General features: G+C 49.5%; 1 protein-coding gene across 6 annotated transcripts in view; it reads right to left on the reverse strand.

Annotated features, from left to right (window-relative positions):
• Positions 1 to 785: 785 nt before the first annotated feature.
• The window catches only part of RBM10 (RNA binding motif protein 10), a 28,258-nt gene continuing 2,996 nt past the window's right edge, over positions 786 to 26,047 (reverse strand). For 3 of the 6 annotated variants that reach the window (XM_066357901.1, XM_066357895.1, XM_066357898.1), the window contains 22 exons: positions 15,776 to 15,959; positions 14,078 to 14,308; positions 12,200 to 12,269; positions 10,361 to 10,434; positions 8,874 to 8,960; positions 6,604 to 6,664; positions 6,289 to 6,465; positions 5,746 to 5,906; positions 5,480 to 5,577; positions 5,307 to 5,394; positions 4,524 to 4,710; positions 4,289 to 4,431; positions 4,077 to 4,194; positions 3,899 to 3,990; positions 3,649 to 3,813; positions 2,420 to 2,569; positions 2,262 to 2,327; positions 1,991 to 2,179; positions 1,826 to 1,900; positions 1,426 to 1,532; positions 1,220 to 1,349; positions 786 to 1,123 (listed from right to left, as the gene is read on the reverse strand). In XM_066357901.1, the coding sequence (XP_066213998.1) occupies positions 998 to 1,123; positions 1,220 to 1,349; positions 1,426 to 1,532; positions 1,826 to 1,900; positions 1,991 to 2,179; positions 2,262 to 2,327; positions 2,420 to 2,569; positions 3,649 to 3,813; positions 3,899 to 3,990; positions 4,077 to 4,194; positions 4,289 to 4,431; positions 4,524 to 4,710; positions 5,307 to 5,394; positions 5,480 to 5,577; positions 5,746 to 5,906; positions 6,289 to 6,465; positions 6,604 to 6,664; positions 8,874 to 8,960; positions 10,361 to 10,434; positions 12,200 to 12,269; positions 14,078 to 14,308; positions 15,776 to 15,959 (2,779 nt within the window). In that variant the 3' untranslated portion in view covers positions 786 to 997. The remainder of the gene's footprint in view (positions 1,124 to 1,219; positions 1,350 to 1,425; positions 1,533 to 1,825; positions 1,901 to 1,990; positions 2,180 to 2,261; positions 2,328 to 2,419; positions 2,570 to 3,648; positions 3,814 to 3,898; positions 3,991 to 4,076; positions 4,195 to 4,288; positions 4,432 to 4,523; positions 4,711 to 5,306; positions 5,395 to 5,479; positions 5,578 to 5,745; positions 5,907 to 6,288; positions 6,466 to 6,603; positions 6,665 to 8,873; positions 8,961 to 10,360; positions 10,435 to 12,199; positions 12,270 to 14,077; positions 14,309 to 15,775; positions 15,960 to 26,047) is intronic. The other 3 variants (XM_066357897.1, XM_066357900.1, XM_066357899.1) reach the window with 3 other exon arrangements.

A 26,047-nucleotide genomic window follows, 5' to 3' on the forward strand; every position in this document is an offset into this window, starting at 1 on the left:
CAGCTGCTATGAATACTTATAACAAGCCCTTTTGTTGACATATTTGCATATATTTGAGGAAAATATCTAAAAATGGAATTGCTAAATTATATAGGATAAGCTAATCTTTACATGAAACAGCCTAAGTTTTCCAGAGTGGCTGTGCCATTTACTGCTACTGCCAGCCATATGAGGACTCCTTGTTGGGGCCTTGCGGTTACAGCCTCGGAGAGGATGAGGACAGGGGTAGACCCAAGTGATCCTGGTGGGCAGCCCTGGGGCCTGCAGTTGGCAGGTCAAGCTGCACTTTCCCCACCCCTTGGGATCAGCAGCCTGTTGACTGCACAAGGCCTACTGGCACCAGATGGCCTATTGTCATCCACTTGGAGGTGCCCTTGGGCATTGTCCCCAGACCCAGGGAGTTCCAAGTGCCTTGCCATTATGGAACAAATGCCCCTGCAGGGGTGGCAACACCAGAGAATGGGGTGTTAGAATCCCTGGCTCTGACCCAGGGGGGCTTCAAGCCTAATAGTGCCCTGCTGGTGCTGGATTTCCTGGTACAGCCCTGACAATGGTGAAGGTCTGTGACCAGGATCTTGTGGGTAGGTTGGGTACTGGCCAGCACCCCACATTTTGCCCATCCCACACTCCCCACCAAGCTGGTAGCCACCATGTACCAGACACTGTGAATGCCACCGCCACCCACCTCAGCCTGATGAGGCCCCTTCTCTAGCTGTGTTTATGCCCCTGTGTCTGTGTGGGCCACAAACAATGCTGGGACATGACAAAGAGACATGCAAGCTGTGGACTTTTCAGCTTTTATTATAAAAAGATCATGGTCCCAGCCCAGTTTTCCAACAAGTCACCAACTCAAAGTCTGACTCGGTCAGGGCCTCTCTGGCTGGGGAGTGGACTGGTAGACAGGTGCAGGGCCCTGCTCAACCACGCAACATTTCATTTCATACTCTCCTGTCCCAGGCTGGACACCAATAGATATAGAAGTAGCTCTCGTAGGTCTTCACTGGGCCTCGTTGAAGCGAGTCACCATTGTCTTGTGCAGTGTTTCCTTGTAGGACTCGGTTGAGGTGACTCCGTAAGAGCTGCCTCGGGCACCCAAGCCAGAGCCCCGCACCCGTGTCTGGGCCTGTGTGAGGAAGGCAGGCTGTCAGGAGGACTGGGGGCAAGGCAGGATTACAGCAGAGATAAATGGAGGGTGGGGATGGGATCATTGGAGACTCACCTCAATGGGTGTCACAATTCCCTGCTTCTTGCGGCCCAGGCCACTGCCCTCTTTCCAGCCCATGGCCTGGAGCATGCGACTGCCGATGTTATCACTGCCCAGACCATCCCGTGTAGGCTGCTCAAAGTCCCTGCAGGGGACAGAAGTACAGCCTGAGTAACTGGGCCTACCAGCCCCAGGCCCCCCACCTGGCTCTGGTCACTCACACGGAGGCTGCAGACACGCCACCATACTTCCTCCTCTTGGGCTCTGGTGGCTCAGGGATGCCATACTTCTCTCTGCGTTCAGCTGCACGGTCCCGGTACTTCATTTGCTGAAAGTTTGTGTGAGTGAATGCGGGAGCTGGTCACTATTAGCAGGAAATATGGGCAGTGATGGGTGGGCGGTGCACATGGGGAGCTGGATCTAACAGGTATGAGGTCCTGTGGGTACAAGCAGCCAGTGTGCAGGAACTGGGAAAAGGGCTCACAGGGACAGTACATGAAATGATTGATGGCAGCCAGGCTGTACTCAGCTATGGAACTTGAGCACCAGCTGCCCGAGGGGATAGACACTTGGCAAGGGACAGAGGTGATGGAGTCTGGGAGTGAGGAGATCACATCTCACCTCCATGTCATTCTTCTCAAGTGCTTCTAGTTCATTTTCTGACAGGTGGGCTCGCCGGTGAATCTCAAGGTTTTGCTGCAAGAGGACAGGAGTAGTGAAGTGGCTGGGCTGGGCCAGGCCAGGCCGGACCGGACCATGGCTCCTTGCCACCCCTCCCTCAGTCACCTTGTGGAGCCCAGAGAGCTGCTGGTGCCGGATGAGTGCCTCCTTGCTGGGGAACTGGCGCCGGCAGAGCAGACAGGCCAGTTTCTGCCAGTCGGTAAGCTTCTCCTCCCGCTCCGGGCCCCCTCGCTCCTGCTCCTCCTCACTGTCACTCTCCCCACTGTAGGCTGCCACCAACCCTCTAGGTGGGCTCTGTAGAAGGTTGGAGGACATGGGAGGTCAGGACTGCCAAGATTAGAGCCATCTCACCCCTCTTTCTGCCCTGGGCACTTACTGGGCGGTCATCACTGGCCAGTTTTTGGAGATCCATGCTGGTGTGCTGTCTCTCAGCTAGTGCTCCCTGGGGTGGAAGGATGCAAATTCAGGATTCCACAGAGACCAGAGGGATGACAAGATGGGGGCTAGGGGTGCAGATGGGTGGCCACAACACACCTTCTTCTCCAGGATGGCATAGCCAGCATCTGCAGTGGCTGACTCCCGCCTTTCATCATCTCGCAGGGAGCTGATGGGCTGAAAGCTGTTTTTGAAGTTTTCTTTTTGCTTGTTGAGACTGCGGGCCCAGCGTTCCATGTCCTTAGCAATCTAGGGGTGAGGGTGGGGTCAGGCTCTCAGAAACTGACCAACTCCATCTACTGGCCCTGCAGCAGCCTCCCTGTCATGCCCTGAACCTCAAGCTAAAGGTGAGACAGGGAGTGGTGAAAGTTCCCATTTCTGTCATACTGTCATCAGTGCTCATCAAGGACCTCTCCAGCTGTGCCCCTATTCTTCTGACAGGCACTGACATTATTACGTTCCCTGTGTGTTTTCATTTTTTTAAAAAATATTTAACTTATTGATTTTATAGAGGGCGGAGGCAGCGGAGAAGTATCAACTCATAGTTGCTTCACTTTAGTTGTCACTGATTGCTTGCTGTGTGTGCCTTGACTGGACAAGCCCAGGGTTTTGAACTGGTGACCTCAGCGTTCCAGGTCAATGCTTTATCCACTGCGCCACCACAGGTCAGGCTGTTTTCATTTTATCATTCTAAAATGCATAGGACGCTTTCTCTGTCTATAATTTTAATTTACATATGTGACACTGCCACATTCTGTATTATGTTGTTTTTCCCCCAGGCACAATACTATTTTTAGAATTTACCAGATTGTCATGTTGCTTCTAAGGGCTACACTCAGACTCTTTGTCTACAGACACTGAGGTTTTCCCCAATTGCCCACTACACAAAACGCCGCAATAGCTATGTTCTTGCCTGCCCCCTGCTGGGCCTGAGCAAAGTCTTACGGAACATATCTCCATGTAGACACGCACATACCCCACGCATGGTGTGAGCCCAAAGGAGTATGCGTGCCCACATCAACCGCACGACCACCAGTGAGGGTTCCCAGCGGGGGACAGGAAAGCTGACAAAGCTCATGTGGATGGCACTGGCCACCTCAGGAAGGTGTGCGGTCCTGCCACTCACTGAGGGAGGAGACTGCTCTGGCTCATGGTCAAACAGGAAAGAACAGAGCTAGACCAGGAGCCTGGTTTCCCTTGAGCAAGGGATGTATATCTACTGCCCAGATACACCGCAGGCCTACACCCTGGTTCCTCAGCAGCAAAGGTAAGAGATGACAGAAATGCAGTAATCAGAAGACACGGGACCTATGGACCTCGGTGTTTACCTGTTGGGCCGTCTTGGTCTTGTGCTTTTCCTTCTTCTCTTTGCCCTCCTTGGAGGGTGCCCCTGCCTCCTTATGTCCATCGGCTGACTGCTCCAGGGCAGGAACATAGGTCCGCCTTTCCCCATCCCAGTACAAGTACTGCTGGCTCTGAGCATTGTAGTAATACTGAAGAGAGAGAGAAGGGGGCATGAGGGAGGACCTCACAAAAGGAAACTGAAGACCCCACTTGCTCCCTGGGCTGCCCCATCACCTGGGAGTTGGGATCATAGTAGAGGCCAGTCTGAGGGTCATAGTAGTAGCCAGACGTCTCATCATATTGGTAGGTGGAGACATCAGGAACAGCTGGAGAATGGTAAAGGGGGGGTCAGACCTCTCACTGCTTTGTTATGGAACTCCCCACCACCCACCTGCAAGCCGCGGCTACTCACGGTACTGGCTGTAGGACTCTTGGGCAGTGGGGCTGGTGGCTGGTGGCAAGGCAGAGCTGGGATGGGTGGGGCTCTGAAGCTCAGATTTGAGCACAGCAGGTGATATGATGGTGTACGACTGGTCATGGGACCAAACAGGGGAACAGGGCTCAGTGTCTGCTAATGCCCACTGTGCCCATCACCCCCCAGGATCTCCCTTGAGCTCCCTTCACCTGGCTGTTGGCAGCAGTGCCCTGACTGCCACTCGCCTCAGCTGCTGACTGCTGGTAGATGCCAGGAGTGGCACTAGGTTGGGCACGAGAGAAAGCCTGAAGTGACACAGAGTCTGCTCCAGGCTCTAGGGAGGCCTCGGCACCTGTAAAGGGGAACGAGGAGTAAGCTTGTGAATGGTGGGGCCCAGGTCCCTATGCCTGCCTGCCCCCACATGAGACAGATGTTGGGGCTCACCTGTTCCAGTTGGGTCCCCTTTGGTTCCAGTGATGCCAGGGCCCTTCGTGCCCTTGAGGTAGCCATGGGCATAGAGGGAGGACTCTGTGCCCTGGCTGCTGCCATAGCCCTCATCCTGTTGGTAGTAGCTGTAGTCCACCGATGACTCGTCGGGGGTGGCCCAGGCACCCTCCCCACCCTGGGAGGCCTGAGGGGCAGGGGGGAGAAGTTCATTAGCAGAGGAGGGGGCACTGGAGGGAGGGTAACCTGCTAAGAAGCAGCTGCTCACAGGTGAGGCTAGTGTCTGTCAACAAAAAGCATGCAGCCCTCAGACAAGTGAGAGAGGGCTGCCCGGCCACAGCAGAACAGGGCAACAGCGGAAACAAGACAGGAACAAAGATGCATGCCAAAACGCTCCCAGGGTGACACTGGTACGTTTGTTGCGTGGTACGTGTGCTGGGTATTGGACCAAGGGAAACAGCATCCTCTCCTTCTTTAGTCTCATCTCCCAATTTTCTTTCAGCCACTTATAAATTCTTTTTTATTAAAAAAAGTTGTAATAATTCAGGACGATAAAATAACCACCAAACGAGAGAAAACCAGTCACAATGGCATTGAAAATGAAAGCCTGGGAGGTGACCAGGAAGGGAGCAAGGCCCCCCAAGACCACAGCAACCACTGTGAGAGGGTTTTGGGTCCACGGGAAGCTGAAGTAGCAAGCCAGCCCTCCTGTTTGCAGAGAGGGTGCAAGAGGGTCGAGGTGGCCAGGTAGCCAGATGCTGGGGTGGAGAAATCTTTGAGTACCTGTGAGATGGCCCACTGGGCCGCAGCAATGGCAGTGCTGGCCACAGAGGCAGCATTGATGCGGCTGCCTTCGTTGGAGGCCATGTCCCTGGGGAGGATGTCAGAGACTGGGAGTGAGATGGGGACCCCCAGCTGGGGGACAAGCTGGGAAGGGACACAGGTAGGGCCCTGACCTCTTAGAACCCTTGGCAAACTCAACGTTGATGGTCTTGCCATCGATGGTGAGCGGCGGGTGCAAAGCCTGCAGGATCTGTAGCAGCTGGGCTGCTTCCTGGGGGAGGAGGGGAGGCAGGGGCAGAAGGGTCAGGCCCGGGGAGATCCCCGGCTCCATTGCCCCATTACCAGGTGTGGGGCTGCAATGGGGGCTGGGGTCAGGGTCCCTCCTCCCCCCCAGGGGGCCGGGACCCTGGTTGCCCGGCCCCCCCTGTGCCGCCCTCACCACGATGGTGGAGAGTTGGATGAAAGCAAAGCCACGGTTCAGTTGGGTCTGCTTGTCCTTGATGACTCGGACATTTGAGGAAGACAACACTGCGTAGGGTGCAAGGGCCCCCAGGATGGAGTCCATGGTGCTGTGTGGGTTCAGGTTGCGCAAAATGATGGCTGCGAGAAGGGGCCCAGTATTAGGGGGCACCCCTGATACTCTGCTCTAGCCCTACCCTCTGGTGGCTCCTCACTGCTCCCTCTCCTCTGGCCTCTACGTCTTTGCACCTGCTGCTTCCTCTCACTTCTTCCTTCTCCACAAACTGCTTGTCAGTTCCAAGTCCCAGCTCAGTTGCTCACCTGCTGAGAACTTCCCAACACCCCCCCAAAGTTGAATAGGGTCATGCTTCTCTCCTTCTCTCCCTACATCACCAGTGTGTCCCCCCACTAGTCGGAGATCCTGGGAGGACTACATCCTGGCTGCCACCCCCTCTCTGGCCATGGAGAGCCCAGCGCAGATACCATACAGCAGGGAGGAAGAAGGAACAAACAACTGACTCACTGTCGTTGGCGTTCTCTGAGCTTGGCTCTGAGCCCTGTGACAGGGATTGGGAGGCCAGCACTCCCTGGGCCTGATAGGGCTGTGGCAGGGGGAGCAGGCCCTGGCTCAGCTCCCGTCCACCAAGTGGCAGCGTCTGCTGATCCAGCCTTGTGCCCAGGGGCAGCTTCTGTTCTGCCTCTATCAGGGGAGTCAGAAGTTAGGATAGTGACAAAACGGAGGCTCCAACGCCGGTCACCCTCCTCCCACAGCACTGGCCCCTTATCCTTCTCCCCGCTCCCACCAAAGTCTTGGGGAGGGGAGGCATGAGGGCCTCACCTGACTTGGGCACACCACATTTGAAGCACTTCTCACGGCGTTTGAAGTTCTGGACACCACACTGTGAGGCACAGGCCGGGCAGTCAGAGGGGCGGGGCTTTGAGTTATGTCCTCCAAACTTGGATCCAGAGACCCCCCAGGAAACCCCGCCATGCCCCAGGGAAAGGAGGTCTCAGAATCTGGGAAGGAAGGGGGCTCTGGCTGTCATTCTCTGGCCTATGAATCTCTCCTTTCACTGGTCTCAGATTTGACCTCAGGGTCACCCCTCATCTCAGGAATCAACAATTTTCCTGTTTAACTATTCCCTCCTCCGAGGTACCAAATCCCAGTATTGTCCCCACAGTGTCCCTTTAGTAGGTTCCATTTCCCAAAACTTGCTTCCCTGTTCAGACACCTCCCAGGTTTCTATCCCTAAAGCCAGGAGTCCCTCTCTTGCCAGATTTCCACCCCTCCTTTATCTCAAAGATTGGGTTGGATCCTGCTGCTCTCCAAAAACCTGCTGCTGGACACCACCCAGCTTCCACATTTCTCTGTTCCAAGGCCAGGTACTGAGCACTGCTCCTGTGCCAGGCTCTGCCCCGCATGCCCAGGATGCGGCCTCTGCCCTCGTGGCCTACCAGCAGCACAGAGGGGCAGGTTAATCTGTAGGTATGGTCACCAGCAGGGGCTTGGGGAAGGCAGTGGGCCAAGAGGGGCACCACTTAATCGGCTTGGGAAAGTCAGCAGGGATGTTTGATCTGGGAGACTCAGAAATTTGGTTTGGTGTGGTTTTGCTGAGAAACGATTGCTAACAGAGGAAATGAGGTTTCTGTAACTAATGTAGGAAGGCAAAGAGAGAAGCAGAAGTCCAGGCTGGAGAGGAAAGGTGGTACTAGATTACGGAAGATGGTCACACTGAAGCTCAGAGCTGTAGGGAGTTTTAAGCAGAGAAGGGACATGGTCAGAGGTGGTTCCAAGGACTGTCACAGGTGAGAGAGTGGGAGAAAGAGGCAAGAGGCCAGCATATCAGAGAGGGGTCCGTAGTGACTGTTTGGGGCAGGGAGTGAGGATGGTCTGTGCAGTGGCAATGGCATGGGAGGGTATTTCTATAATGGAAGTGATAGAACCTGGTGACCAACAGGATGCAGAGGGTAAAGAAGGGGAAAGTAGAGACTTCCCTGGTTTTGAGGAGCATCTGAAAATATAGGAAATAGAAGAGGCATGGAGTTTCCCTGCCACTTTGTCCCTCTCTCTCCAGAGACAATGAATACCTGCCTTCTGATACTACTTTTTCTTTTAACAAAAAGAGGCCCCAAGCCTATTACTAGGCAGATTCTTCTTGGGGAGAGGACTGGGGCCTCTGCCAGTCCTCAGTCCTCCTCGCAGGTGTCAGGTTGCCACCCAGCTGTGGAAGGTGTGGCTGCATCTCAGGGCTGTTTGTGAGGCTGCCCCAGGGGAGATCTGAACCCACAGCCCCTATAATCAGAAGCAAGGCATGGCTCAAGGCTCACACACGGTTCCACCTCTCTTGAGCCTCAACTTCCTCTTCAGGAATATGACTGAAAAAGCCTATAGCTTGTATCATCAGTCTTAGGTGGACGTGGCTTTGTCAAGGTTGGGTCCCCTGACACAGGCTCTCAGAACATCCTGTGCTTCCCTTCAGAGTAACAGCTGACATTAAACAGCACTAACTTTGGGCCAGCTGTTGTGCCAAGTGTGTCCCTCTCATTACCATAGTTTTTAGAGAGAGACAGAAACATTGTTCTGTTCCTGTATGTGCCCTGACTGGGGATCAAACCTACAACCTCTGCGTATCAGGACAATTGCTCTAACCACCTGAGCTATCTGGCCAACACCATATTTTAATCCTCCCAAGCACCTGTGGAGAGAGTTTTCATTACTATTTGTATTTTAGAGATGGGAAAGTGAGGCAGAGAGAGATTAAGGACCCTGATCAAAATCAAGGTTGATCGGGAGAGTCTAATTTCAGCCAGTCTGGTTCTGAGGTCATTTTATAGACCATGCTATGCCTCCACTATCACTAGTTAATAATTCGTTTAAGTATTTGCTGATCATCTACTGGGACTTCAGACAAGATCATGCTTTATAAGGGTGGAGCCTGGTACTGAGTGAAAGCTCAGTACCTGCTGGTGGGTTGGAAGGTGGCAAGGAATGGTGGCTACTTGAACTTAGCTTCCTCCTCACCACCCCAGAGATACCATGGAGACAAAGATGTTGCCACCACTGCTGCTGTTTCAGTCCATGGCAACTGCTGCCCACCGGCCCTGTACCTTATTACACAGCCAGTCCTCATTGATCTTGGGCTTGGGGTCGCTGTAGTGCATGGACACCTTCTGGCCCAGGATATTGAGGGAGTGCTGCGGGAAAAAGCAGAGCTGAGTGAGGCCCAGGCAGCGGTGCCCCACGTACCGTTTCAGCACAGGAGAAGAGAGTGAGTGAGCCCTTCAGCTGGATGGATGAGGGACAGGGAACGGAGGGAGGTCGGAGAACTGACAAGGGAAGAAGGAAGGGAAGGAGGGAGGGAAAGCGCCACAGCCCTCAGGCGCAGCTGTTTGCTGCCTTTTCAGGGTATGCGCGCGCACGCACACGTGAACACACGCCACCAGGCACAGAGTGCTCAGATGACCAACGCTTGCCGGACAGCGGGGAAAACCCCCCACTTGGCCCTGATACTGCCAGGCCACACCCAGGGCCAGCACTACACAGGCTACACTTAGGATGGGGGACGGGAAGGGAGGGAGAGGAGGGGAGAGAAAGAGAGAGAGAGTGCACGCGCGCTAGTGCTGGAGAAGGGGAAAAAGAAAGAGCCATATTGAAAAGATGGAAGTTCCTGGCGGGAGGTTGTCTTCCCATGGCTGGCTGGGTCCTGGGCCCACGCACTAGCCTATGGACTGGCAGAGGTGATCCCAGGGCCAGCCCTGCCGAGCCCTCTTTCCGGTACACCTGCCCCTCCTCCCCTGATGCTTCCCTTCCAGGCCGCACACCAGTGAGCCAGGCTCTGGGTGGGCAAGCAGAGCAGATCCTTGGGTCTGTGAAGGTCCCAAAGCTGCAGGGTTGGGATCCCATGACACAGCAGGGAGCAGGCTCCCTTCCTTTCCTGGCAGCAGAGTCCTTGCTGAGAGGGCAGCCCTGCCCCCAGCAGAGCAGGGTAAGAGGTGAGTCCTGTGGGGGGTAGGTGCAGTGGGAGGGACGCAGTGGCCAGGTGAGTCCTGGTGAATAAAACTATCACACTTGGCTAGTACTTTACATCAACAGAGCAGTGCTGGCCTCTCGCGTGGGAATCAAAGGGCTGAACTCACATGTGGGGAAAGCTGGCAAAACGGGACTTGCTAGTTAGTGTGCCAACAGCTAAGTTCTCCTGTGGCTGGATCCAGTGGTACCTGAGCATGGAACGAAGTACTGGCTCTGCCTAACCCCTGAGCAGGGCAGTCCCCCCAGGAGTGGAAACCTAGGTGGAAGACCCGCCCTGGTAGCCCTTTCTCTGAAAGCTCAGCTGGGAGAAGTGGAGGGGCAGAGCTAGTGCCTGATGGGGGAAGGGCAAGTGGTGAGTGTGGGCTCTTGATGGGCAGCCCAGTGGGTAGACAGAAATGGGAAGAGGAGATATTGAGGGTCAGGAAGGGGGAGAGAGAGGGGGCGGGGGGGATGGGACACAGGGCCACAGGGCAGGGAACTGTGTCCGTAAGAATCAGGCGATGGGGAGCGCTCGATTACAAAGTAGTATTTGTTTGGGGGGGGGGTTCAAGTGCGGCAAAGCAACCTGATTGGCTTCCATCCATCGTGTAGCGTCCTGCAAGTGACTAAACTCGACGAAGGCGAAGCCCCGGCTCTGACCTGGAGACAGCATTCAGATACAGACGCAGTGGGTTAGTCAACAGCTTTGGACACACGGCGTTCCCGGGGGCGGGACCCGAGGGGAGAGGACAGGGGGGGGCAGAGAGGGAAGGAGGGAAAGGAGAAAGGAAGAGAGGAAGAGAAAGAAGCAATCAGAGAGAAAGACCATGGGGTGGGAAGCAAGGTAGATGACTGGAAAAGGCAGGAAAGAGGGGAAAAGGAGGAAGGAAAACAGAGCCAGAGAGAGGTGGGTGGGTGGATGGGAAAAGAAACACACACGCCAGCTGGGAAGAAAGACAGAGATGGGGCTCAGGCCAGCCTGGGGTGACAGAGACGGAGGGGAGCCAGGAGGGAAAAGGGTACAAATACAGATCTGTTTCCAGAGAAAGGAGGAGGACAGATGGGCAGGCTTCTGGCTTCACATAGGCCAGAATATATAACCAAAGGGCAGGACCCAGTACAAGGCCAGGGAGCCCAGGAGGGGTCCTCTAACAGATGTTTAATCAAAAGAGCAAAAGAAAAGCCGGGGCAGGCTTCTCAGTGAGGCCAGGAAGGCTCCAGGCCAATGAGGAACCTGGGCAGTTAGGGACATAATGTCACTTCAGCCTTACCACAGTGCATCAGAGGTGGACCACATGATGGAGCCACCTCAGGGCCAAGCTGGGAAGAGTACAGACACCCACAGTCCATGTCCTCCTAGACAGCAGGAGAATGAGGACTAGGATCGGGCAGGTGGACCTTAAAGAATCAGTGAGTGCCTGGGAGAAGTGCCCAGGGCCAGAGAGGAGTCTGCACCTGGGACACCTCTGTGGGGAGTGACCAGAATCTTGGCAGCGTTTGGTTTGGCTGGGGTGAAGCAGAGCAAGACCTGTGTGCTACCAAGAGAGACTCGAGGCCTGGCCAGGGCTAGGAAAGGGACCCAGGGCTTGAGGCTGCAGGAAGCAGCTCTACCTTTGGAGGTGTACATACAGGGAGGGCTTAGACGTGGCGGGGCTTGGGGGTGCATGCTTGATCGCCAAAGAACTATTAGGATGCACGGGAAGGAGGATGGAATGGTATGATGAGAGAGAGAGAATGAGAGAGAGAGAGAGAGAGAGAGAGAGATATGGAGGTGGGAGGAGAGAGACTGAGATGGAGAGAGAAGCCCAGGCAGAGTGAGGCCCCACTGTGCCTGCCTTGGGGAGCCTGGGCCTGAGATCCTGTAGAGACAGCTCCCCTCCCAAATCCCCAACTACCCTCAGGCCAGCTTCAAGGAGCCTGCAAGAGGGAGGGAGGTGACAAATGAGGCCAGAAGTCCTGGCTGCTCCTTAAGATGAGAACCATCCCCTGCCTCCCCTCTTGGGATACATGGGTGGGGCCATGCCCGACCTACTTTCTGGTCAGAAACTGTTACCAGAAAAATGTGGGGGAGAGTGAGGGCAGAGAAAAGAGAATACAAGAGAGGGAAGGGAGTATATTGGTTGAAGGTTACCATCTCAGATAGTCCCAGAGAGGAGGTCCCTGGAGCCTGGCCCTGACCCTGGCCCTGGGGAGCGCTCAGCTCAGAGCTGCACCTCCTCCCCAACAGCCCCTCGAAAGAGGCTGCTGGCCAGAGCTGTGAGGAGAACGGGATAAGGGGGAGACAAGAGGGGTACCCCAAGCTGCCCATTCCCAGCTGTGGCAGGAAGGCAGGGTAGGGAGGGTGTGGAGGAGGCAGAGGCAGGAAGGAGACTCGGTGGCGGAGGCTGACCAGCAGAAGGGGAAGGCACTGGGAACGAAAGCTCACCTGAGGATTTGTTCCGCATCAGCCGGACCTCCCGTGCTTGGATGCCATGGGACTGAAGCTGGCCGCGGATCTACACAGGGAGATACAGATTGGGGAAGGCTCAGCACAAGGGGGTTGCTGGGTAGCTGAGGCCAGCTAGAGGCCTCCAGGGCCCCAAGGGGCCATCAGTGATGTGCATACACCATCTCCTCTTTCTCACTCTCAGGGCTTTTCGCCAAGTGACCGGAGCCCCAGACCACACCAACATCCAGCCTCAGCTTTTGGCCCCAGACTTGCAGAGTGAGTCAAATGAAGAAAGGGGCATGGTGCAAGGTGAAGCACAGTAGCAATGTGAATCTTGGGACAGAGAACAATAAGAGAGCAAGCGGGCCTGCAGATCAAAAATGGTGGGCAGGGGCAGTTTGACAACAGGCTTGGTACAGCCACAAAGCAGGGAAAGCTGGGATGCAATTCTGGCTCTTTGCAAAGGCGCTGCCCTCTGCTCGCATCAAAAGCAACCCATGACACAAATATTAAACTGGGAAGGACTGGGGTCTGAGCAAACCCAAGCCATGTGCCCTAGAACCTGAGTGGAGCAGTAACTTGGGATAGAGACAAAAAGGTGGGGTTGTGAGGTTTTGAAAGCTTCTTGGGGAAAGGAAGCCAGAGGGAGGCTGCAGAGGCGATTTGGGATTGGACCAGGTGAGGCAGGATCTCGAGGCCAGCGGCGCCTCTTGCTGAAGTCTGGGAGTGTGTGCTGGGCATTCTCAGGCAGCGGTCTTGATGCCTCTCAGCCACAGTTTGCTCATCAGGTTAAAACAACAGAAAGGAGGTTACACACACACATAAACACATATCAATACAGGAGGATGAAAAAGAAGGCCACACAGTTTATCAGGACCACAAACACTAAGGAAGGGCTCAGAAAACAGCAAGAATTTGGGCTCTGGGGCCCAGCTACCCGGTTTCAGACCCCAACTCTGCTCTGCCACTCACTGGTTGTGGGACCTGGGGCAAGTCACTTCACTGCTGGGGCCAGGCTTCCTCACCCATAGGATGGAAATACAGAGTACCTTCCCCGAGGGGTGGCTGTGAGGATTAAATCAGACTGGGCACATGGCCCACCATGTGATCAATCCTCATGAAATGTCAGCACTCAGCTACTGTCTGACCCAGAACAGGGCAGGTAGATCAGACCTGAGGCAGCTGGCAGCTTTCAGAGAAGAGCTGAGCAGAGAATTCATAGGGAAAGGGGCGTGGCAGGGAAGAAAAGGAGGAGAATTAAGGGGCTATTCTACTGGCCCTCTTGGGGTTTTACTCCTTAGGGGAAGTTTGTAGGAGAAGGAAACAGAAGAAAAGGGAGGAAGATGGAAGGGAACACCACGAAGGAAAACAATGTGGAGAGGTTGTTAGTGACAGTGAAGGAAGTCAAAGAAAAACCCAAGGCTCTGTGGCCAGGCCAGGGAGATCTGATGCAGGTGACAAAAGAGGGCAGGCAGGGGGGAGAATGAAACTTCAGAAAATCCCAAGGGGACCTTCTCCACCCGCATCATCTCTGCCACCAGGAATACCTGGTGTTGGGTCTGACCAACATCTGCTCCTCGATAAACCTGCAGAATGGGTGAAGGAGCAGCGGAACGTGCAGGAGGAATGCTCTGTTCCCTCCTACACTCACCTCCAGCAGCCCCTTGGGCAAGCCAACCTATCCAACACTCCTCCCTTCCAGACCAGGAGACAAGGCCTGCCCAGAGGACAGCTTAGTGCTGGGAGACAGGAGCAGGTGGGGAGAAAGGATGAAAAGTGCTCAGGTCAGGGGTGAGGGAGAAATTGAGGGCCCTGGAGGAGACCCAGCCTGGCCTCCTGCTCTGCCACCTGCCCGGGGCCATGGGGGGCACGTACGTCATCCTCAGTGGCTGCCTGTGGCAGCATCCTCAGCATGACGATGTTACTGGCCTTCTCCTCCTCCTCATCCTCCTCCTCCTCCTCCTCCTCCTCCCCTTGCTCCGTGCGATAGTCCTGGTCCCGATAGTCGCCGTCTCGGGGGAAGCCTGGCGGGCCGGTGGGGCTGTGCCTGTGCCGCCGCCGCCGCCTACGCTGAGTCTCGGAGCCCGGGGAGGCCTCGTAGGAATCCTGGCCAACAGAACGAGACGAGAGACACCAGACGGGAAGTCAGTCTGGGGTGGGCTTAGGGGTTGGCCGCTGGCTCTCTGAGGCAGGCAGGCTCTGAAAGCCAGGGGTGGGCGGGCTCCGGCTAAAGTTTTAGGGCAGGCAGGGTGGGTAGGCCCTGTACTATAACCCTGCCGGGGTTGGAAATTCCTCAGGACGATTTTGGGGGCTGCCTTGGTGGAGAGTGGGGAGAAGCTGGTGGCAGTGTTGGGGTGGGACAGGAACTCCCACAGACGGGGCTAGACACTGCTTAAATCTCCTTGGGAAGAGATGGTCTGAAGTTGGCACACTGACCCCTGCCCTGTTTCTCTCTGCTCCTCTCTAGCCAACTCAGCTAGTGTGTGCACAATTGTTCTTTGTGCCACCAAAGGCCACACACACTGCTTGTGATTCCCAACCTGTGCCTGGGCCCTGCAAGTTGTATAGTAACAGCTTAAGATCTCAGCCAGAACCAGTCAGCAGAGACTGGCAAATGTGCAAGGGCCACAGCACTGTCTCCTGGTCCCTGATCCTCTGCCTAGCCAGTCCATCATCATCAGATTCCCTCCTAACAGGGGTGGTCACTGGCTTCTTGGGTGCTGCCCGACCCATCCTTCCGGGACTAAGCAGGCCAGACCTGTGTCCATACCCTCCCGCCTTCATGGGGCAGACAATTCAGTGCTCCACTCTTATTCTTCCCAATCCAGCTGCTACTGGGGAAGCTTGGCTGCTGACCACAGGGGTCTCTGCATTGAACCCTTTCCCCCAGAGAGAAGCAAGCAGCCCACACTTTGCCCCTTCGGGGCTGACATTACAAGAGTACCCTTCCCACACTACTAACTAAAAGTCGTCTGCCTGCTTAGACCAGAGCCCTGACTGCCCTCTCAAACGGGGATTTCCCTAAGGCAAGGCTGCTTCTTCCCTTCTCACCCAGGGGCTCCCTGATAGGGAACGTCATGCCTCCCTCCTCAGGACAGGGCTAACTACCAAAATGGAGGACTTTCCCTTCTGTCTAGGGGCTCTGCCACCACCGGGAATGCCCACAGTTGGCCTCCCAGAGCTGCTTTGCTTGGTGATGACCAATTTCCCAATTGCCCTCCTAACCCTAGACACCAAATGCCATGAGCCCTATATTGGGTGGGAGCAGGCAGTACAGGGCTTGCAGTGAACTGTGGACTCAAAGTAAATACTGGGAAGAAGGGAGAGAGGTAGTGGCTAGGGGCCATCAGAAGTATGGAGCCAAGCACATGGAAGTCCGGGAGACCCAACTTGGGGAAGGAGCACTCAGAGGGGGAGTGGGGACAGACCCTCCAGGTGAAGCAAAGCCACTGAGCACAGTCCAAAGGCACAGGAGCTGAGAGCCACCTGCAGCCAGACAGAGGCCCTGCCGGAGCTGCTCCCCCACCCCCACCCCCCAGCCCCGCAAGCCTGGCTGGCCCTCCCAGCCCTCACCTCTGCACTCTGCTCCTCCGATGAGTCGTCGTAGTCGTGCTTTCCCTCTTGGCTGCCATACTCGCGGGGGTATGAGCGGTAGTCCATGTCTCGGTAGTCGTGGTCTCGGCTGCGGTTCTCCCCACTGTCATCCTGGGAGCGGTCGGCAGCTCCATAGCGGCCAGTCCTGTCCCCACGACCACCTCTGGGGGAAGATGGGAGGAATTAGAGGGCAGTTCTTTCGGGAACATGCAATAGGTGAGGCTGGCCCTGTATCCACTCACACTCTCGACCCTCAGCCCTAACTCCTAAATCCACGGGTCTTGCAAATCCAATCTACTTCTCTCCTTCCCTCCTCCACCTCTCTAGTCCATGCTGTCTCCTTCACTGACCACCACCCAGGGCTCCCCAGTTCATTCTCTACATCCCAAATGTGAGTGCTCTATAAGGCAAAGCCAATTGAGCCCAATAGTATCGCTCCCTTCACTCGCTCCTTCTTTTATTATGTGTGTGACAGAGACAGAGAGAAACAGAGAGAGGGACAGATAGAGACAGACAGACTGGAAGGGAGAGAGATGAGAAGCATCAATTCTTCGTTGCAACACCTTAGTTGTTCATTGCTTTCTCATATGTGCCTTGACTGGGGGGGGGGGGGGGCGAGGGCTCCAGCAGAGCTAGTCAGACCTTGCTCAAGCCAGTGACCCTGCGCTCAAGCCAGATGAGCCCTCAATGAAACTGGCAACCTTGGGGTTTTGAATCTGGATCCTCTGCATCCCATTCCGACACTCTTTCCACTGCTCCTCCGCTTGGTCAGGCTAATACGCATTTATTTGATGAGTTAAAAACTACTAGACTGTGAGTTCTGGAAAAAGAACCACACCTGTTTGGTTTACTGCCCTAGTCTCCAAAGCTTAGCTTAGTGCCTAGTACTCAGTAGGTGTCCAATTATTTATTTTTTTATAACATGATTTAAAAAGTATTCTAAAAGCAACTAAGATGTGTACTTGAAACAGAGACAGTCACTATACAGACTACTACTGGCAGGAACCCGATACCGGTTAGGAACAACACTAGCATGTCTACTATCAACACTATTATTGACATTACTGTAAGGTACTAGCTAAAACAACTAAACAAAGGAATGAAGAAAAGAGATGAAAAGCTGTAAAGGAGAAGGTAAAATCATTATCAGTGATATGAGGATATACCTTCAAACTCTAAGAGAATCAACTGAAAAATGATTACAAATAATATATCAGTAACTGCTGAAAATAAAATTAATATGCATAAATTAATACCTTGCTTATATTCAGAGAGTCACTGTTTAGAAAATAGGAAGATCCGAAGTATAACTACATCAAGAAGATTAACTACGTAGACGTGCAAGGTCTTCTGAGTACTTCACACATAAACTGGGATACATTTGAAATGGGCCAACGATTTAAATGGAAGAAATGAAACATTTAAAAGTAGGAGAAAACTATGACCTAAATCCAACAGCCATGGAAGAAAAAAAAATTTTTTTAAAGATTTATTCATTTTAGAGAGAGGAGAGAGAAAGGAGGGGAAGGAGCAGGAAGCATCAACTTATACTTGCTTCCCATATGTGCCTTGATCTGGGGAGCCCAGGGTTTCAAACCAGCGACCTCGGCATTCCAGGTCAACGCCCCATCTACTGCGCCACCACAGGTCAGGCTAGGGAAAAAATTAGTAAATCCAACTACATAAAATAATGGCTGACCAGGTGGTGGCGCAGTGGATAAAGCATCGGACTGGGACGCAGAGGACCCAGGTTCAAAACTCCAAGGTTACCAGTTTGAGCACGGGATCATAGACATGACCCCATGGTCACTGGCTCGAGCCCAAAGGTTGCTGGCTCGAGCCCAAAGGTCGCTGGCTTGAGCCCAAGGTCGCTGGCTTGAGCAAGGGGTCACTCGTTTGCTGTAGCTCCCAGGTCAAGACACATATGAGAAAGCAATCAATGAACAATTAAGGTGCCGCCACAAAGAATTGATGCTTCTTATCTCTCTCCTTTCCTTTCTGTCTGCCCCTGTCTGTTCCTCTCTCTGTCTCTCTTTCTGTCTCTGTAAAAAAAAAAATAAATAAAAATAAAACATATCTTCGGGGAAAAACCATCAAAAGCTGAGTCAAGACAAAAAATAAACTGGGAAAAATACAAGAAAAGGAAAAAGGAAAATAACAGAATTCACAGTAAACAAATACAAATGATTTATATTTGAAAAGATGCTCTATCTCAGTCATAACAAAAGATGAAAATTAAAAGTACACCAGATAGACCATTTTAAAATACTTAATATTTATTTTTGTGTATTTTTATGAATCATTTTTGTGGTAAAATAAACAGAGCAAAAATTTACCATTTTAATCATTTTTTAAAAGATTTTATTTATTGATTTTAGAAAGAGGAGAGAGATAGGGGGGAAGGAACAGGAAGCATCAACTTGCAGCAGATGCTTCTCGAGTATGTGCCTTGACCGGGCAAGCCTGGGGTTTGAACCAGTGACTTTGGCATTCCAGATTAACGCCTTATCCATTGTGTCACCACAGGTCATGCCATTTTAATCACTTTTAAACATTCAATTCAGGGGCACAAAATACATTCACAACATTGTGCAACCATCACCACTATTTCCAGAACCCTGTCATCATCCCAAACAGAAACTCTGTATTCATTAAACAATAATTCTCCATACTACAACCTCTCTTCTACTTTGTCCCTATTAATTTGCCTATTCTAGGTACTTTTTAAAAAACAGAATCATATATGTCCCTTTGTGTCTGACTTTTTTCACTTAGCATAATGTTTGCAATGTTCATCTATGTTATGAAATGTATCAGAATTTTATTCCTTTCTTTGGCTATGTGCCTACGTACGGTATAGATCACATTTTGTTTATCCATTCATCTGTTAATGGACACCCGGGTTGTTTCCACCTACTAGGTGTTTTAGCTGTTGTGAATAATGCTGCTATGAACACTGGTGTACAAGTATCTGAGTCCTTGCTTTCAATTCTTTTGGTATATGTACCCAGAGTGGAATTGCTGGATCATATGGTAATTCTGTATTTAATTTTTTTCAGAATTCTTTTTTTTTTTTTTACAGAGACAGAGAGAGAGACAGGGACAGACAGGAACAGAGAGAGATGAGAAGCATCAATCATCAGTTTTTCTTTGTGACACCTTAGTTGTTCATTGATTGCTTTCTCACATATGCCCCGACCACGGGACTTCAGCAGACCGAGTAACCCCTTGCTCGATCCAGCGACCTCGGGGTCTAGAACCTGGGTCCTTCCGCATCCCAGTCTGATGCTTTATCCACTGCGCCACTGCCTGGTCAGGCTGTATTTAATTTTTTGAGGAACTATTAAACTGTGTTCTACAGTGGCTGCACCATTTTATATTCCACCAGAAATGCACGAAGGCTCCAATTTCTTCACATCCTCACCAACATTTGGCATCTTTTCATATGCTTGTTGGTCATCTGTATATATTCCCTGGAGAAATGTCTATTCAAGTCTTCTGTCTATTTTGGGTTTTTCTGTTGCTGTTGTAAGAATTCTTTATATATTCTAGGTGTTAATTCCTTATCAGACATGTGATTTGAAAATATTTTTCACTTTATGTGGATTGTCTCTTCACTCTTTTGAATAGTATCCTCTGATGTACAAAAGTATCTAAGCTAGACTTCACCAGTACTTCCACTACTTCCTTCTTTCTGTTCCAACATGGCATTTAGCCTGACCAGGTGGTGGCGCAGTGGATAGTGTCAGCCTGGGACGTTGACCCAGGTTAGAAACCCTGAGGTCGCTGGCTTGAAGCCCAAGGTCGCTGGCTTGAGCAAGGGGTCACTGGCTTGGCTGGAGCCCCCCAGTCAAGGCACATATGAGAAAGCAATCAGTGAACAACTAAGGTGCTACAACTATGAGTTGATGTTTCTCATCTCTCTCCCTTCCTGTCTGTCTGTCCCTCCCTCCCTCTCTCTCTTAAAAAAAAAAAAATCGAATCGAGGCTACCATATTGCTGTTAGTCATGGCATGTCTCCTCTGGCCTGTAAAAATTTCTCAGTCTTGTCTTGTTCATTTTGTTTGTTTTTTAAATAACCTCGACAGTTTTGAAGAGTACTGATTAAGTATTTTGTAGAATGTGCCTCAACTTGGGTTTGTCTGATGTGTTCTTGTGATTAGACTTGAGATGATGGAGTTATGGTGTTTTGAGAAGAATTCAGTAGATATGAGCTGTCCTTCTGATCCCACTGTGTCAGGGGACACATGATATCAACATGACTTATCTCTGGCGATGCTGACCTTGATCATCTGATTGTGGTGGAATCTGTCAGGTTTCTCTGCTGTAAAGTTTCCTTTTCCTCCTTTCTACTCCCTATTCTTTATTTTTTATTTTTTTAAGATTTTTAAAAATTTATTAATTTTTTTTTTAGAGAGAGGAGAGAGAAGGGGGGGAAGAGTGGGAATCATCAACTTGCAGTAGTTGCTTCTCGTGGGTACCTGACTGGGCAAGCCCCAGTCCACAGTCAAGTCTGCTCCCTGTTCTTCCGAAGCAAGTCACTAAGATCAGCCCACACTCAAAAGCAGAGGAATTAAGCTCTCTCTCCTAGAGTGAGGAGTATCTACATATATATTATTTGGAATTCTTCTATAAGGAAAATTTGACTTAACAGATCTGCAAAAGTCCAAATGTTTGACAATAAACTGTTGGCAAGGCTGTATGAGGAATAGGCACTCTCATATTGCCGGTAGGAGTGAAAATGGAACAATCCTCATAGAGGGGAATTTGGTAATAGCTGGCAAAACTAAAAATCTATATACTCTGTGACCACCAGTTCTTCTAGAAATTTAAAGAACCGACATGCTTGCACATATACAGAAACATTATTCACTGCAGCGCTCTTTATAACAGCAAAGGCCAAGAAACAACTTAGAAGTGTCAGGAAAATTCTGTTTAACACAAAGACTAACAAGAGGTAGAGGAGCCCCATCAGACATTAAAACATAAAGTTGGGACAACTGAAATTATAATGAACAGATCAGCAAAACCAAACAGTCCACAGTACAAAAAGACACATGGAAATTTAAAGTCAAAAGTTGCATTTCAAATGAACGGGGGGGGGGGGGGGGGAGATTAGTCAATAAATACTACTTGTGATAACTGGTCCAGGGATTGGCAAACTCTAGCAAGTGGGCCAAATCCAGTTACCTAAGTATTTAAAGATTTCTTGAACACAGCTATACAGTATTTACATATTGTCTGTGGCTGATTTCATGTGGGCAACTGTGACGTGTCAAGGACCATATGGGCTACAATGCCAAAAATATTTACTATCTGGTCCTTCACAGAAAAAGTTTTTTGACCTTTAAGAAAATAAAGTTGGCCCTGGCCGGTTGGCTCAGCGGTAGAGCGTCGGCCTGGTGTGCGGGGGACCAGGGTTCGATTCCCGGCCAGGGCACATAGGAGAAGCGCCCATTTGCTTCTCCACCCCCACCCCCTCCTTCCTCTCTGTCTCTCTCTTCCCCTCCCGCAGCCAAGGCTCCATTGGAGCAAAGATGGCCCGGGTGCTGGGGATGGCTCCTTGGCCTCTGCCCCAGGCGCTAGAGTGGCTCTGGTCATGGCAGAGCGACACCCCAGAGGGGCAGAGCGTCGCCCCCTGGTGGGCAGAGCGTCGCCCCTGGTGGGCGTGCCGGGTGAATCCTGGTCGGGCGCATGCGGGAGTCTGTCTGACTGTCTCTCCCCGTTTCCAGCTTCAGAAAAGTACAAAAAAAAAAAATTAAAAAAAAAAGAAAAGAAAGTTGTTTATCTATCTCAATTCTTACACCAACTAAATTCTAGCTAGATCAACATTTTAAATCCTTCACCTGACCTGTGGTGGCGCAGTGGATGGCATGTAGATTTAGAACATTAAGGTCCCTGTTTCAGGGCCCAAGCTTGCCCAGTCAAGGCACATTCAAGAACAGGTTGATGCTTCCTGCTCCTCCTCCACCCCTGCCTTTCTCTCTCTCTCCTCTCTCTAAAATCAATAAATCTTTTAAAAAATTTAAATCCTTCAATAAAAACCATAAAAATATTAGAAAGAAAAAAAAATGTGATCATCTCAAGAATGAGGAAAGGCTTTCTAACCAAGACAAAACCAGAAGTCATGAAATAAAACTAATAAATCTGGCTTCATAAAAAATTTTAAATATCTAGAGTATAAAAAATATCATAAACATAGGCCCTGGCTGGTTGGCTTAGTGGTAGAGCATTGCCTGGCATGTGATGTCCCAGGCTCAATTCCCAGTCATGGCACACAGAAGAGATCATCTGCTTCCCCCTCTCCATTCTCTGTATCTCTTTCTTCTCCTCTTACAGCCATGGCTCAGTTGGAGCAAGTTGGCCCTGGGTGCTGAGGATGGTTCCATGGCCTTGCTTGAGGTGCTAAAATAGCTCAGTTACTGAGCAACAGAGCAGTGGCCCCAGATGGATAGAGTACTGCCCCATAGAAAGCTTGCTGGGTGGATCCTGGATGGGGCAGAGTGGGTGTCTGTGTCTTTGCCTCCCCGCTTCTTTTCACTTAATGCATTCACTGTAAAATTCTTTCAACTTCCCTGTATGCTTGAAGTGTCATAATATACTGAAAAACCAGAAAGCTAAAAGATAATAAATGGAAAAAATGAAATGTTTCCAGATATTTTGGTTGGTTTCCAACTTTTTGTTATTGTTAACAAATATTAACATAACTTTTGCAGTGTGTCAGGCACTGTTCTAGATGCCGGAGATACTACTGTGAAGAAATGAAGTCCCTGTCCTTGTGAGCTCAGCTTGGAACCCAAATTATTTCCTTATGATAAACTCCTCAACATGAAGTGGCTGGTATGAGTATTGTTAAGGTTTTTGATACAAACAATGTTCTTTCACATTTGCTTACTACAGGTATCCCTCATATTTGAGCTCTAGTCATCAGAATTTAAAAACTGAACAGATATGAATAAATGTTCAGATGAAATCCTGAACTCTGACACTCAGCACCTAAACCAAATAAATTTGTATATTAAACTCTCATTATCTAAATCCAGGAAGGGAACAGATTTAGGTAGTAAAGGGTACTTTCAGTTGACCATAGAGCACTTTGATTAAACACCTTTCAAAGGCAGACCCTACTCATAATACATTTCTAGGAAGCTGGACTGAATCATAATATACAAGGACCTCCACAAAATGAGTATATTTCTAGAAAACATAAAATACCAAAATTGGCAGAAGTACACAAAATGATCATCAAAACTCAGGTCCCTTTAAAGTTGAGTTTTGCAAAGTTTTCAAGGGACAGATAATTCTTACATAAATTTCTTCAAAACACAGAAATAGCAAAAGATGCCCAATTCATGTCAAGAGGCTACTCTGATTCATTGCCAGATAAATAGAAAAGGATATTATAGGACCACTTGACTGATGGACACAGATGCATATATGCTAAATATAGGATCTAAATGTTTTAAATATATATATAACATTGCTTAATTGTTCTGCCAAAAATTAATGAATAAATGCTAGGAAATATCCAAATTGAGAAACATCTGCAAAACAACTGACTTGAGGTGGGTTTTTTTTCAATTTATTCTTATTTTTCTTTTTTTTACCATTTTAAACTAATTTATTTAAAAAGTTTTTCAAGGCCCTGGCCAGTTGGCTCAGTGGATGAAGTAACAGCCTGGCGTGCGGACATCCCAGGTTTGATCCCCGGTCAGAACACACACGAGAAGTAACCATCTGCTTCTCTTCCCCTCCCTCTTCCCTTCTCTCTCTCTCTTCTCTCACCAGTGGTTCCATCGGCCCCGGACAGGGGTTGCTGGGTGGATACTAGTCAAGGCGCATGTGAGAGTCTGTCTCACTATTTCCCCTCGTCTCACTTAAAAATTTTTTTCTATTATTTACTTTCAGTATTATTTTGTATTGATATCAGGTGCACTGCATAGTGGTTAGACAGTCATATACTTTACGTACTGTTCTTCCCAATCTTTCCAGTACCCACCTGGCACATACATAGTTACTGCCATAATATTGACTATATTCCCTATGCTGTGCTTTACTGACCTGTACTCTTGAAAAAGAAAGACTGAATAATTGCTCCAGATTAAAAAGGAGACTAAAATTCAAAATCCCTGTGTTCCCTCGTCTATCGTGGGGCTTAGGTTCCAGAACCCCCCGCGATAGGCAAAAATCTGCGAAGTAGCCATCTTATATTTATTTTACTATTTATATATATTTAAGGCTTTATTTAGATTTAATATTCTTTTAATGTTTTAATTAAAAATTTTATATTTTTTATATTGTTTTCAATTTTTTAGGATAGAAAATGTTTATTTTACTGAAAAAATGATTAAAATAATACATAAAAGAAAATGCTTATTTTACTGCAAAAATAATTAAAATAATACATAAAAATACCTATATACCACAAAATCCTGTGATACAGCAAAATATCCGGGATACAAAATCAGATATATACAATTTAATAATCAGCGATACAGTGAGACCGCGAAAAGTGAACCGGGATATGGCGAGGGGCACTGTAGCTCAAAGCAATGCATGATCTTGGATTAGGGGAAAACAGCTATCTAGGACAACATTGGGACAACTGATAACATCTGAATAAGGATTTTCTAGAAGACAAAGTATTGCATCAACATGAAACTTCCTGATATTGACAAGTGTACTGTGGTTATGGAGGAAAAAATTCTAGTTCTTAGGACATACTTGTAGTACTTAAGGTTCATGTCTGCCACAAACTCAAATGATTGGCAGGGGGCAAATGTTATATGTGGGGAGGAAGAGTGAGGAAAGAAGGAGAGGAAGAGAGGAGGAAAGAGGAGAGGAGAAGGGAAAGGTAACAAAGATGACAATGCTCCCCAAGTTAATATATAAATTCAATGCAATCTCAATAAAAATTCTTGAAATGTTTTTGAGGGACTTAGTAAACTTTTTATATAAAACTCCACAAATGCCTAAATCAACTTTGAAAAACAAGAGCAAAGTGGGAGCAATCAAGACATTCTACAAAGCCATAATAATAAAAGCAGTAAGGTGCGGGCACAAGAAAGAACAAACAGACCAATGGATCACTCAAGACAGATCCATGTACGCGAGAGAACTGGAAATGAGATGAGGTATCACAAATCAGTAAGGAAGAATGGACTGTTTAGGAGATGGTACTGGGAAAACTGCCTCACTATATGGAGAAAGAGAAAACCAGAACCTACCTTATACCACATTCAAAAGTGGACTCTAGATGGACTTAAAGACCTGAGTGAGAAAGGTAAAACTATACAGTGAAAACAACTGCTGTGTTCCAAAAGTACAAACAGAGAAGATTCTGAAAACACAGATTATAAGACAAAAAAGTGATGATTTTAGCACACCAAAATTAAGAACAGGTATCCATCCTTAAGGGGGGGTCATTAAGCAAAAGGCAGTAGGCATACCCCACGGTGTCTTTGGGACCAATTAGAAGCAAAGCATGGCAATACACATGGCAATACAGACAGACCTGAAATGCAGTGCTGAGTAATACAAAGTTCATCGTGTAATGTGAAAACACAGACATTCAAAACCACACTACACATTTTAAAAGAATACATTTCAAACAACAGAGAAGCTGCCTACAGTATGGGAATTGGGAATAAAGTGGAAAAAATAAATAAGGCAAGAGAAGACTTTTGTACTGACCTACAATAGAAACCTACTGTGAGCTGGGAGATTATGATTCACTCAAACCTCTGCACTTGAGGTCCTTTAAAAGCCAAAAGCAAGCAAGCAAGTGGCTTTACTTCGTAATACAGTCTGAAGTAAGCAACTATGCCACCTTCTCAAACTCAGAAACTGACACAGAAGAACACTTGCAGTGAATCCCATCCAAAATCAAATGCCTTTCAAAAGATATTTTTCTTTTAAAGCAGGTCATGACTGAATAACCTTAGATGAAGACACCTCAAATTTGGGCTCACCTTTCAGAAAACAAAATATTATAATTCTATATTTTTAAAAGGGCCTGGTGGGAGAAGAAGCCCTTTGTAGGACATTAAAAAATTATTTTTTCCCTGACTTTTTATAAATCTATTGCCTCTTAATAGAGGCTTTTTGGGAGAGTTAGGTCTGTTTTCCTATGTAATCCTAAAACGTAAGGAATAGATCACCTGCATTAGGAACAGATCAACTGAGGTGACATACCAGGAATATGAGGAAATGGCCTGGAACTTTATCAAGTGTTCCAACTGTTTTTCTGTT

The sequence above is a fragment of the Saccopteryx leptura genome, chromosome X (assembly GCF_036850995.1).
Source record: "Saccopteryx leptura isolate mSacLep1 chromosome X, mSacLep1_pri_phased_curated, whole genome shotgun sequence".
NCBI classification, from domain to species: domain Eukaryota; kingdom Metazoa; phylum Chordata; class Mammalia; order Chiroptera; family Emballonuridae; genus Saccopteryx; species Saccopteryx leptura.